Consider the following 15009-nt stretch of genomic DNA (forward strand, 5'->3'; position numbering starts at 1 on the left):
TGTTTACATGTTAAAATTCGCTTTATACTTTACTTTAAACACGTAATTCAATGTGTATTATATTATCCTTACAACAACATGCTTTATTTTATAATATTTTAAGTCTATGGTTGTATTGCATCATACTAATCCTTCTCAAAGCTCGTTCAATTAGTATGAAATTCTAGACTTGGTAGTTTGCAACATTGCAAACCTTCACCAATAGACAATAATGTGCCGAGAATATTTCCACCTATACTCGCATCGAAATTCCCAGCCCCTGTTTACAATCAGTACAATATGTTTCTGTCGCCTTATCATGAAAACAACGCTGTCCAGGGAACCTAACGGTCTTCGGTCTCTCTGTTTATTGTTTACAATACAAACTGCATGCTTCCAATATTGCCAGGCGTACAAGGTTTTTACACACTTTCGAACAACAACACTTGTACAAAATTGATTGTGCATTATATGTAAGATTGTACTACATAATAACTAACTCGATTTGTCATCACATTAATATATCAGTCATCTCAAAAGCAGCAATTTATGTAGTAATAATAATTGTTCTATGACTGCGCAGAAGTAGGTACATTCGGTTAGGCGATTCATGTGCCTGGCAGCCATGAATTAACTATGTAGGGGTGAGAAGCAAGGTGTTGACGCTCGCACTACAATTGTTGTTTGTAAACAATTTTCCATCCTAGAGTGAACGGACAATACCTTAAAATGAAAATACTGTTTTTACTTCCTATAAATTGTGCGTGGATACATCAACAGAACTCCCAAGCCTATAGTGAAACTCTTTATACAATTGCATATTTCCTTTGGCACGGGAAATAACACTTCTTACGAACTGCTACTATATAAAAAAGTGCTTCATAAATGCAACCACATGTTCGAATTAACACACGTTTCACAGGGATTTTTAGTTTTCTAGTTTCCACAAAATAGTTCAAATCTTTACAGTAATATAAGATTTATAAAGAAACTTACTACCAATATCACCTAACAAGACAAGAAATAGTCTTCAGGCTTAAATCAATGCATGACATTCACTGCTGAGAAAACATACCATATTCTACTTATTTTCCTCCTTCCCAATAACAAAATATCAATGCGTACAATAATATTTTACTTATTAAACAAAAAGTACGCACACTTAGGTACGTCCCTGCAGACATATTTTTTTTTCTATTTTTTCTTGCAGTTCATTCTGTCCAATGAAATATTGCACCACTCCCCCACTGCAAATGGAGCTCGAAAGGGAACATTTTCGGGCAATGATCCTTTACGATTTCAAAAGTGGTTTGAATGAGACACAAAGCCTTGACCGTTTGCAGGGGGCATTTATGGACCTTGCTCCTTCCCGTGCTACACTTTTTCGGTGGTTCGACAAAATCCTTCGACAAATGATTCGACAAAATCTTCGAACAACTTTCAAGGACATTGAATCTACAGTGAACATTGGATCGAGAGCAGTAACAAAAATTCTTTATGATCACCTTCGGCTCAGGAAGGATTCATCTCGTTGGGTGCCTCACATTTTGACTGAAAAGCAGAAGCGCATGCGTGTGGAATGGTGTGAAGAAATGATTGCAAGATTTGAAGGAGGCAATTCTCGACGCGTCTCTGTCATTGTTACTGGTGATGAGACTTGGATCTATCAATTTGACCCTGAAAATAAACGCCAATCTACAGTTTGGATCTTTCCAGGCGAAAATCCAGCCACGGAAGTGAAGTGACCGCGAAGTATGGCGAAGAAGATGGTCGCAACTTTCTTCTCCAAATCTAGCCATGTTGCAACTGTTCCACTTGAAGAACAAAGAACTGTTACTGCTCAGTGGTACACCAATTTGTACCTAACAAAAGTGTTCCAGAAGCTTCGGGAACGGCGTCCAAGAACTGGATTGCGTGGGATCCTGCTTCATGATGACAACGCGTCCGCACACACGGCCAAGATCACAATTCAGTTTTTAGAATCTACGAAGGTCAAACTTATGACTCATCCGCCGTATAACCCTGATCTGGCCCCGTGTGATTTTTTTCTGTTCCCCAGGATCAAAAATCGCATGCGTGGGAAGATATTTTGCAGCCCTGAAGAAGGTGTAGTGGCTTACGAGAATGAACTTTAAACACTTGAAGAAAAATACTGGCAACACTGCTTGCAGAAGTTTTTTTCGAGGATGCAAAAGTGTGTACAGTGTAATGGTGAATACTTTGAGAAAATGTAAGTGTTAAATTCATTTTAAGTATGTAAGTTATTTCACATCTCAAAACTTTCATAGTTACCCTCGTAGTGTACCACTGACCAGTATGTCGCATACCAATACTGATAGATTGAAAATCGCTGCTGTATGCGAAGGGGTTTCGAATTTCCTACTTATTCCTTAAATAAGAGTAGTTTACTGACCGGTAAAAGTAAGATAGAATATATTCTCGAAAATGTGTGTAACAATTTTGTTCGTTTCAGTAACCAGTATTTTATTAACTACTCCAGTTAGAATAAGTCACGTTTTCTGGAGAAATTCCAGTAGGTTTATGTTAGTCTCTGTAAAGGGATATGTAAAGAGAATGATGAATTACAACTGCGTTCAATCAGAAACTTCCAAGAAACGATTATGGGCGCGGCAACTATATGACACCTAATTATTTTTAAGACAGAACCATAATTGTATTCATATTCATAACATGCAAAAAAACTTTCTTTCAATTACAAAATAAGTAAAAGCATTCGAGTTAAGAAATGTAAACAAGTTTACACGAACTGTATAAGTTTAGATGCAAAATAACGTTTGCTAATCATGCCTACTCTCACTCGTTATAGAAATAGAGCAATCATAAAAAAGAATATACTAACTTGTATTACTAAATCTATTACCACCTATTGAGAACTAAGATAACCTACGATACGTAATATTATATTCTATGATAACATAAGTTTATACTTTCCCGTAAATAGTTCCCCTGAAGCACTTGGGTCAAGAGCATGAGCAGGGTACTTTTAAGGACAGGCTGTTTTCTATATCGAAAATAGTATTTTAATATTACTTCATCTACGTTACAACACAAGATGTCTGGGTGCAGTCAGGTATCGGGCACTTTTTCCCTCCTTGCATTGTAAATCCATCCAGGTGAAAGCTAAAGACAGCGTATCCTTACATAATTTAATCTCTGCGTACACATTATATGCCATTTAAAACAATCGTTACTTACGCACATATCCATCACAATAAGCACCGAGTTCTTTATAGGATAGATCTGTTTGTTCTCGCTCTTGGTAAATGTAATATATTATACGAAATGAATCTCACTGAAACGTTGACTTTAAGTCATTAATCTTACCGTATCTTCCACAGTAAACTAGATATGCAGTACCTTAAAATGTTAAAAGTGTTATTAGTTTCACGATATTCCATGCCCCAAAATTCGAGATGTTTGTTTAGCATTCAAATAACATTGAGTTAAACTTTATACTAAGAATAAACTGGGTTTACTGGGTTTACTCCTAGAGTAGTATCCTTTGATAACAGGTTTGACTTTTTAACATTTTATCAGCAAATACAGGGTTTTCATAAAGTCTGGACGGATATAATTTGCTTATAATTTTCATAAAATGCTCATAATGAAATCAAATAAAGTGCAAACGGTAGAGGAATTATTAAATTTTTAGTTGGCAACACTTTAGATAAGCGGCAACTCTGAACACGCTGAGAGAGGGAGAGGGAGGGCAAGGGTCAGTTTCTTACCAAATTTCATCTATTGTTGTTTTCATTGTTGTTTCAATGTTGACTGTTAAAAGTAAGTTGTAAGCTGTATTGGTGTGTGTGTCTTTTAAAGAAATAAATAAATGAAAAACTCCTCTGAGAAGATTATTTTTTTACCGTATCAAAGATGGCGTCGGTGAAAGAGAAAGCGCAATGTGTTTTGTGGTACGCAGAGCTAAATGCACCAATTCTGGTGTGTCGAAAGTTCACCAAAGAGTTCAAAAAGCCGGCACCGACTGAGAGTGCAATCCGAAAGTGGCATGCTAAGTTCTTGGAGACAGGAAGCGTACTTTACCGTCCTCGAACTGGGAGGCCGCCAACATCGCCTGCAACAGTGAGCAGGGTAAGGGAAAGCATCATCAACAGCCCACAGAAGTCGATTCCCAGACAATTCCTAAATGGCGTCCAGTTGGAGATGTGGCGGTGAATGAACCGAGCTGGTGCAGATTACAAGTAAAAGTTTAATCCTTCCGCTACCGTTTGCATTTTATTTGATTTCAATATGAGCATTTTTATGTAAACTATAAGCGAATTAAATCCGTCCCTACTTTATGAAAACCCTGTACTTAATTTAGTTTAAAATCCTACGATTATGATTTTGAGTCTAAACGATACGATGATAATGAGATGGATTGTAATGCGGAATGAAGAAAAAAAGGAGGAACGTAATAACTACAACGAAAACAAAGCACACGGTATTTGTCCACAACATCGTTCACCTACTGGAAATGGGATCGAATCAATGACCCTAGGTAAAGAGAAGCTGCTCCCTACCACTCATTACTGGAAATGCTAATTCTCTCCCAGTTCGCAACAAGTTTATTTTGTAACTAACACACACCGTATGTTTTATTTCCTCGAGGCTATCCTACTGTAACACCTAAATATACAACGTTTTTTTTTAAATAGGAAAAGCCTGAAAAGATAGTTTATAGGTATGATTGGTTTTAGAGTTTCGACTGATAATAGCACGACGTTCCAAATAATATAGATGGGGAATATTTTTATTGGAGAATGTTTTTCATTCATCAATTTCACAGTAAAGCCGTGTTTCAGTGCTCCACAGATTAAGTAACTCCTTGAAACGTTTCGTATAAATTGTGTTGCATTTGTGCAAGTGAGTACAATGGTAGTAGCAGTTAGGAGTGTAGCAGTTAGGAGGGAACACAAGTCCGTAAAGATATTCTAAAAGGCAACCCTGACTTCACTGTATGTAGTTAAATAATGAATGCAATTAAAATGAGTTCTAGGGACTTGTTTAAACGTAAGTTGGTATATATATATATATATATATATATATATATATATATATATATATATATATATATATATATATATATATATATAGGGTGGCCCAAAAGTAGGTATACACTGCCGCATTAATTAAGTTTCCCTCATATAAACACGTAGTTGGGCCCAAACGAGTTTATTAGCAAGTTGAGAACGTATAGGCCATTAAAAAAGAGAGAAAAATAAACGCAATGGAGGCGATTCGAACCACCGGTCAGCGCCTTAACAAGCTCAGGTTAAAGGGCAATTGTTCTATAGCTCTACGAAAAATTGTGTCAGTTTTACTAAGAATGAAATAATATGAGCGTTTTGATCATTTCAACAAACCTCGAGCTCTTCGAATCGGACTAATTTGGCTGAAATGTGGTACATAGATACTTCTCATGCTTCATCAAGGCGTTTACCAATTCTATCGTTTTAAATGTGTTTAAATAACCAAGGGAATTGGATGTAAATATGTTTGAAAATTTTCTCAGTCTAATAGCCTATACATAGTGTTGGTTAATAGAGTAAAGTACAGCTTAACCGAATACTTCTCGGTTACTTGTTAGCTAGACGGTTTCTACGACAAGGCTATCTTAACAGAAATTTGATAACGAGCAACCAAGGTTTAATTTAATCCTTACTTAGTAAGCATTTTTTTATCCACTACATTTCTCTATTGCTGCAGGAATGTTGAATTGTTCCTATATTCATTATTATAAACTGCCTGTTAATCTATCCCACCGCTCTCGCCCAGTAACTCAGGTAAACACAATAAAAGCACTCCATTCAGAAACAGCGCTTCTATCCTGGTCAGCGTATACTATTAGTAGGTGTAAATGTGTGGTAACTGATAACCTCCCCTTGACAAATAATGCGCTCTTGGCGGTTTATGAAAGTTTTGAGAGGTGGAAAATATTGTACCTGGTTTTCAAAAATAATGATTAAGTTGGTCCAGGAATTGCATTACTTCCGCTTCTACTAACAAATCACCGCAATTAATAACAAAAACCGTCCAATGAACATTATAGCCCAGTAAATAAAGGGTTGTGAGGTCAAATAATATTGAAAATGCTGAAAATTTCAGTATTTGTTTTTCATTTTATGTGAAGTAACATACTAAAAATCGCGGAAAATTGCATGTGCGCGTCATTCTCAATGCGGACAAAGATGGCTGCCAGTCGATATGATTATAGTTCGCAATTTTGGGCGTAGTTCAGAAACGAAAAAACACAGATCATTTGAGTAAAATTAGTTGAACTCTAGAAAGATCTAATTTCAATTCTAAGTGTAAACTTTCGAATCCAAGAAATGTTAAAGAATTTACATCCATTTAAACTTGAAAAATGTGGGAATTTTAGCCCTTATTTTGGTAGTTTATGTGAAAATACTCTTATGGATACAGAAATAGACGTTACAAATTTTAATATTTTTAATAAACTATTCATTATCTATAATTTAAAGAAAAGCTCGTTCAGATCGTACAAAAATGAACTGAGATTTTTAATTTTGAAACAAATTGGAAAAGATGAAATTATAAGAGGTCACTAATTACCTTACCGATTGCATCAGCAAATAAGCCATTGTCATTGACATGGGTTTTCTAGAGCGGATGTTCGTCATAATCTAAATCAGATTCGTCTTCTTCTTGGCCGTTGACACAGGAACTTCCTTGGGAGAATGCAAAAAAACTTTCAACACATGATATCAGTTTTTATACACTCATATGTTGCTCGTTCACAGTCCTTTCTTGTAGTCATTTTGCACCTACAGGCAAGTAAGCTGTACGGAGCTGGTGGTAGCTCTGGGGGTACTGGAATTTGCATATACTCTTTATCTCACCAACCCCATTCGATTGGGTTCATGGTTCAACCATTCCACTCCTGGACTTGGAGTAACACTCGAAGTGAATGCTGCGCAGCTGCGGCGCTAGTAGGGGGCAAAGTGGCCTGTTGAAATGTGAATAGAGGTTTCTAAAGACTTTCTTGCTATACCAGATATACCTTAGACTGTCCAGGGAGGACATGTTTCGTCCTCCATACAGGCGAATAAGAAATGTCTCTCTGATCTCGACCACTTAGTCACGATTGAGCTTTGGTTGGTTGAAGATGCTGATTAACTTGCACAATTCTTTATCTTTTGGAAGTATCTTGAACACTGCCAACTTTCCTCTTCTGAATATAGTCGAGGTAATGTCACAGCCTGTTGTAGCATGAAAAAAAGAGAAATCAGTCTTTTGGTTGCCCGAGAGTTTCTTGAATTTTAATAATTTCGTGCCATTTCCCTTCAGTTTGCTTTTCTGTATGCTTAACAGAAACAGTCACTGCTCATTAAATCTTCTGCCAAGATTGTTAGAAGATCAGAATCATATCCAACAACAGCTATAGATTTCCAATTTATACTTTCTTCCAGGCGTTGTTGTAATGTATCGGCATCTCCTTCTGCTCCATATACGGTTATCTTTACTTCTTCCAAGACTGTTTTCATCATTTGAACCAATCTAGGTTTGTTCTCTGAGTTTTATCAAGAACTGTGGTTTATGTGTTCTGATTTCCATGGTAGAATCAAGTACGATTGTTGCAGGCAGTTTTCCAAAGCTGTTTTTTTTTTTTTTTTTTGCATTTTTCGTGTCTAATTGTAATTTGTATCCATCAAATACAACGGCAAAACAATTTGAAAAAATGTCGCTTGACATAATTTAATACTTATCACAGATTTGCTGCTATGTGTCCATTTTAGTCCACATCACTGCGTGAAGAGAATCTTACATCTACAACATACGTAATATCTTCTGGTGTTTAAACACAAGACATTAGTGACTCGACGATATTTACCGTAGTTAATTTGGCGTTCTTGCGCATGGAGATGTTATCATACAAGGAAAGTGGCATTTGAGCTAATTCATATTTCAAATACTCACGAAGATCTCCACTTCGCTTAACTACAGCTGCGATTCTGCCGAAGAGCAGCAGCGGGTTTATAATAATAGTCTTTTCTTTGATATTGACAGTACTGTAGGTGGCCGAGATAGGGATGACTATTTTCTTTCTTTCTAGCTTTACAGATCCGTAGAATCTTCCAATCATGCTCTGAACTAATGTTTCCCCAACACTCCTCGCTAGATCGCAATTTGTTTCCTTGTCTACAACTAGGCATGTAGCAATGTTCTTGGGTAATTCCTTTTCAACTGAGTTTTCGAGAATATCGTGAACAGATAACCATTCTGAGAATTTCTTCAAGTCTTTATCATCATGAGATGAACGGAAGAACCTTAGCTCAACGTGCCGCTCACACAACACGAACTGTTTTCCAAAAAAGTCCTCTAGAACTTCTGTTACGGTAAGAGTACTTGGGAATGATAGGATCCGTCTTGCTAACGTAGAGTCTCTTAATCCCCGACCTTGAGTTAATCTAACACAAATTTTCATAAACTTCATTAAGGATTATTCGATAATCATATCAATTGGAACTCCGCTCTAGAAGGCCTCTTTTCTGCGAATTCTGAAGCATCCTTGGGTTGTCAATTTATTGTAAACCTTTGGTCCCATAGTTGACTCCAAGGCTTCCATCTGCAGGATATAATGATGAGCACATTTTGCATAGATCTTAGATTTTGTCATCTCCTTAGTGGCTTGTAAATGTCTTTCTAACTGCATGTGAACAGCGAGCAGAGTCAGGAAGTGAGCTCTCAGTGATCTTGAGTAGGCATGACCATTAGTCATTTTCACTACTGTTGTCTTAGCGTACAGGACACACAAAAATTCCTCTATACCACTTCCTGACATAATGTATCCAATCGTTCCTAGATATAACACAAGTAAGTGGAAACCTCCTCTGCGCACTACAACTTAGGACAATTCAGAAATATCTTCAGCTGCGGTATGATTTCAACAGCTTCCCAGTATAATGTCACAACGTAACAACATTCCAATACAATGTCACAACACATGTGCTCTGTCCAATTTTCTTGCACTCTTTTTTGCATACATAAGAGTAGAATAGATAGTACTGATAGTTGATGCTAACTCATTGAAGAAAGACAGAGGCACTATATTGCTTATATGAAAAGAAGAATTTTGACCCTCGTAAATGGCTTGCATTTCACCATTCCACAATGGTTGCGGCGTAGCATTTACAGGATGCATTTCTGTTCAAAGGTTGTTTGATAATTCTGTGAATTTGAATCCAGGAATTAGCGTCCTGTCTAGAGGAAAGACTTTATTTCGATGCTCTTGAAGCCAGTTATTGCATTCTCTTTGTAAGGAACTAATTTTTGTTTGCCGAAAGAAGACAATTTCCGCTGCTGGAGTTCGCAGAAGCGGGACCAAGACCTCGAAATAAGTAACGTTGTTTTAATTCGAAAATCGAAGTAGATGCTTTCCTATTTTTTCTCGAAGTACTTTGTACGTTAGCTTCTTCATTGCTTGCGGATTTCTCTTTGGAGTATTTGATTACCTGATTCTCATTACTATAGTTTTTTACTCATTACTATAGTATTTGGGAGACCTCTAGCAACGGTCACAAACTCTCCTTCGTTGAGTGGTGTATTGCAGATTACACATTCTCTGGATTGCATAGCTCTTCCGCGTAATGACCCCGTTAGGATCTCTGTAATGACTGGGATACAAGCTGAAACCCAAAAAACTGAACTTGATAGCGGAAAACTATTCACATTCAGGGAAAAATAAATTTCAACATAACGAAACACACACACAATATATATATAATACACTATTGATACACTTTTCTCTACCACTATACAGTTATGCCATTATATTACTTTTGAAGTCAAAGAAACAATGACTAAGAATTGCACACTTGAAAAGAAAGCACATGCTCAGTTTCAGCTCAAAATCTGAGGAGAAAGGTAATAATTGGAACTAAAAGATTAACAGAAAAGTCATTACTTTTATCTGTAATAAACCAGCTTAATGTTTCGGAAAGGATAAATATATAAAATTTGTGGCATAGAAGTCTATTGACCATTTCTTCATCATTGCAAGAGCTTCGTTACATTGGTTAAACCTCAAATTGCTTCAAAACTAAATATCTCAGTTACTTTTATCCGGTTTGAATGAGCTTTCTTTTATATTTTAGGTAGTAAATAGCTCACTAAAATAACTGAAACATATAAAATCCATCAATCTTTAGGAAATTTTTGCACAACTTCACAGGGTAAGGGCCAAAATTCCTACATTTTTGAAGATTAGGTGGGTGGAAATTTCTTAAAACTGATTGTATTCAAATGTTTTACATTTATAATTGAAGTTAGATCCTTTTGGAGTACAAGTAATTTCACTCCAATGATCTACGACTTTTTGATTCTGAACTACGTTCAAAATTACGAAATATAATTATATCGACTAGCCACCATCTTTGTCGGCCATTTTGAGGATGACGCACACCTGTGATTTTCCGCGATTTTTATTATGTTGTTCCATGTAACTTGAAAAATTATTCCTGGAATTTTTGAAATTTATATATTTTTTTTGTTTCAAAATGTAATATTTAATTAATCTTAAATGAACAAATTACAAAGAAATTATATATTAATTCACATAAACAGATATAAACAATATAAATAAAACAAAGTCGGAAACAAGAAATATTAAATCAGAAATAATTATATAATTATAACATCAAAAGAAAAACAATATTCCCTCAGAGTATAAACACTTCATCCAGTTGTTTGCCAGGTGGTACAGTGCCCAGGACCGACGAGACGTTACCACGTTGGATAGAAACTGATATGCGCTGTATTAGATAATATGTGGAGCGAACTTCGCCGGAAACACAAGAAATGCGTCTTCCTACCTCCCTAATGAATTGAAGACTTCTTGCACCCCAAGCACCACTTGTTTCAATAGCGATTGGAGTGAAAACAAACTTTTCGAGAAGGTTGTTGTATTTTCTTTGCTTTTCAGCTTCTCTGCGATTAGCAACAGATCCAGCATTCAATACTGACAGAGGGAGACTTGAATGAGCTTATGTATCAGCGCATGTGAAGTCCCACAATAAACATTTACCTCTCATCCATGGAACCAGTGTCATCCCATCCGGTCGCTTTCCATCCGAACGACAGCAAAAAAATTATATAAATTATTTGAGCTCAGCCTCACTTTTAGTCCGTTATTTATTGGACTATTATTACTACTCAACTGTAGAAGAAGAGGGCAAATTTAAAATAGTTACTTCGATTATATAAACACTGTTAAATTTCTATTAATGATATGCAGTGACTAATGACTTTAATGTTCTTTACTCTTATTTCTTCTATAAATAGTTTAGACGTTGGAAACAAATTACTATTTTGTATTTATGAATCTATTACCATCTACTGAGCATTAAACTAAGATATAATAAACAATATTTTATTCTATGCCACTGTAACGTTTTATTTTCCCTTTACCATTTTTCTTCAAAAGTGTCAACGTCAAGTTTAATTTCTTGAGGGGAAATGGAGGGGTTAGTAATTATTTTGTAAATCGAAAATGGTAGTTTTGTATTCTTTGGCCTACACTCCAATATAACATGTTTGAGAACACAAAGGGAACGGTTACTTTCACTTTTTTTCTTTACGTAGCAACTATTCTACTGGAAAACAAATTACCGACAGATAAGTGCGATCATGAATGCTTAGACACTTTGGTCGAAGCAAGTACATAATATGACATTTAAACCAATATTTATTTATTGAGATATCTATCACAATATGAACTGAGTTTGATTGGATAGGTGTGTTTTGCTCGCTCTGCGCTAAAGTAACATACGGATAGGCAAAAATATAATCGTTGATATTTAGTCATTGAGAAATCCCTTTTTTTTATTTTTCCTACAGACTTATAGTTTATACATACATTTAGGAAAATCCTTATAAATTATGTAAATTTACGTCATTATCATATTTTAAATATTCGATTTTTGTAATTGGAGTAAATATTTTCAAAATTGTTCAACAAGAAAATTTGATTATTATAAAAAATAAGTGGATCATATTCCTGGTCTTTTATATGTGGTATATATTGGTATATATTTGGTATTTCTTTATACTTCGTCATATTATAGAATGTCAATTGTCGGAAGTTACTACTAATATTACCAGAAATTGCTATACTAATACTGACGATGACCCCATCCCTCACTAAACGCATGCATGTACAACTATTTACCTTACACTAAATCTTTCGTATATTATATTATGGAATACGTCACCTTTATTGACATTGGTATTTCTTACGTCACATGATATAACTCTTGTATTGTATTGACTATGAAGAGTTTGAATGATAATCCAAATTTCTTGCCCGTCACTTGGAAACAAATGAGATAAACAGAAAACATATTATTTTCTTGATAAAAATACAATTTTGTAAATATTTAAATATCCAGTTAAAGCGAACACTATAATAATGTTCTTATTCCTTACTGTTACTCTGTTGTTGCAAAATTGAAATCAGACATTTGTAAGGCAATGATTATTATTAATTTTGGGAGGCTTGACCTCGTTATAATTTAGATTTGGAATTCTTGAAAGAATAATTGATATTTAAATTTTGTGTTAATATTGATTTTTTTTTAAATAGTGACTTATTATTGATTTTTTATATTTATGACACAATAACACACGAAAGATAGATATGTTTTATGCTAAGTAAAACTCATATACTTGCCCTGATTTATGTTGCTATTATTTAACAGTTCTTCTTCAGTCTTTAGGTAGAGTCACTGGCTGTACCTAGGTATAACACCGGGCATACACTTCTTTGGTTGGACTATTATTTTTAAAGATATTTCGATTTCATATAATAACGTACTTGTAACCATCGCTCTTCCGAATAGTAAGACAAGTTGGAGACTGGCGTTGAATACGAAATCTTCGTTGCAAATGCATATTATTTTATAGCGCCTAAATATACGGACAATGTGACAACAGGAACCATACATTATAAGGTTGATGTGGTAGCTTTTAATACTTTCCCAAAACTGACACTAGGTGGTGATCTACGCTTTTCGCTCTAAGAGTTGAGTTGATTATCAGTTTAACCACCCCTTCAGCAGCGAGGCTATATGAGACGTGGACCTACTTATTAATGTGGAATCCGAACCACATACGGTCCCGCAGTTTTCGCTCGAAGATAACGTAAATGGTTATAATGATGAATAGTTATATGCTATTTTCAATAGGTGTTTACATTTGGATCGGAACATGTGAACAGGATGAATCTTTTGATATTTTTAATGATACTGAAGTACTCAGTTAACCCTTACAAATAAGATCAACTCCTGAACTCCCGTTAAATTGTCTATTCAGGTACTTATATAAATTTTGTGACTTTTCTTCTCATTATAACAAAGACCACAGGTTTAAATCCATAAAGATCTCTATTTTATGAAGTCATAAAATATATAATTCCTTGTATCTCAGTTGCCATATTAGATTAGTTACACACATTGAATTTTAGTTTTCGTTGGACACATGTGTGTAAAGTTCTTCAAAACTTTGTTAAGACATGTTTTATAAATATGTGTACATTAGTAGTTGTATGTCTCCGACAAGGGTGCACATTTGTTGTGGACTAGAATGTTGTGGTGTTGTTTTTAAATCTCAGTAATTAACTTTTTGAAATCGTCACGTCTAATACGCATATCCCACACTCCTATGGCGTTGTTTTTATTTAATGTTTTATATGTAACCGTTAGGTATACCGACATACTGTTTTCCACAAACACATATCTGTAATTTTCTTCAAAACGTAGTTAAGTTATACTTCATAAGTATTTAATAATGGGAGATTTCTCGAACCCCATAGAATTGTATGTTTGTTTTAAATAATGTGTTCTTGGAGTTGATCTTAGGTCGCAGTAATTTATTTTTCAAAGTAGTAACGTCTAGTTCGTAAACACAGTATACTTATGTTCTCGCTCTATATTACCCAATATCTCAGTACGCATTAGGTACATCGCATGGCGCCTTTTTGTAAACACAAACCTCTAACCTTCTTTAATCCTTTTTGCAATAGATATTTTGGAAATATTAAAAAGTGCAAAAATTAACAAACTCGATGCTACCCCTAAACTCCATACTGGTGTATATGTTAGACTGAACCTAGTATTCAGGTTGCTGTTAGAACTAAAACATTGTTTATTCTCTAAATTTTACCATGTAGTACGCAAACTGTATGCCGCCATGTTTTGGTGTTAATTTCGCCATATTCCGGTAGCCATAAGGATATTGAGTTACAGTTCTCGGTAAGCAAATATCAATATCATTCTTTACAAAACTTTAGGGACGTATATTTCAAAATATTTAAAAATGTAGAAATTAGGTTTCCCATGATACTTGCAAACCCAATTGGCGGTTCATCACAATTTTTGTCGTAATACATTCTGAATTGTTGTTAAGCCTCAATAAATACTTTTTCAAAATTCATCGTTCTTCTATCCGAAACTCAAAAGTTCATACCCAAGTAGTTCCTGATCAGTAACATTGGCGTATCCATATTTAAAAGTTCTAATTCATTTTAATACCATTCCACCGCCCATATTTTACCTATACATTTCACTAGTCCAGGGCCGTACCGTGGAAAATCAGCGTCCGGGGCGAGAGTATACGATGGCGCTCCCATACATATATTCCAAGTAATTTTTCCTATCTTTTTTCGTTTTTTCTCCCGAATGTTTCGCGCCCCTTACTTCGGCGCCCGGGGCTGTCGCTCCACTCGCTCCCCACACGAGACGTCCCTGCACTAGTCCGACTGCATATTACAATTTCAATACTGTATTATATGTTTCAATTTCATCCGCTTTCACGCTTTTAGCACTAAGTAAACGAATCAGAGCGCTTATTTTACATTCGACGGAGGTATTTAAAATACTCACAAGCAAATGTAAACACGGTCGAATGTTTCCGTAATGGCGTCTGTAGCTTGCCAACAGATGTAAATACATAGCACTCAAACATGGGATGGCAACGAAAGAATTTCAAAACGGT

General features: G+C 35.4%; 1 protein-coding gene across 1 annotated transcript; it reads right to left on the minus strand.

Annotated features, from left to right (window-relative positions):
- Positions 1 to 7816: 7816 nt before the first annotated feature.
- Positions 7817 to 8455, minus strand: LOC145661921 (uncharacterized). The gene has a single exon (XM_081727270.1). The coding sequence runs from the start codon at positions 8453 to 8455 to the stop codon at positions 7817 to 7819; it is 639 nt and encodes a 212-aa protein (XP_081583396.1).
- Between the last annotated feature and the right edge of the window lie 6554 nt (positions 8456 to 15009).

The sequence above is a fragment of the Thermobia domestica genome, chromosome 10 (genome assembly GCF_964235325.1).
Source record: "Thermobia domestica chromosome 10, izTheDome1.hap1.1, whole genome shotgun sequence".
NCBI lineage: Eukaryota > Metazoa > Arthropoda > Insecta > Zygentoma > Lepismatidae > Thermobia > Thermobia domestica.

Bases quoted from the DNA above. Each gene is read 5' to 3' on its own strand.
- LOC145661921 (XM_081727270.1), bottom strand. From the start codon at position 8,455: ATGAAGTTTATGAAAATTTGTGTTAGATTAACTCAAGGTCGGGGATTA.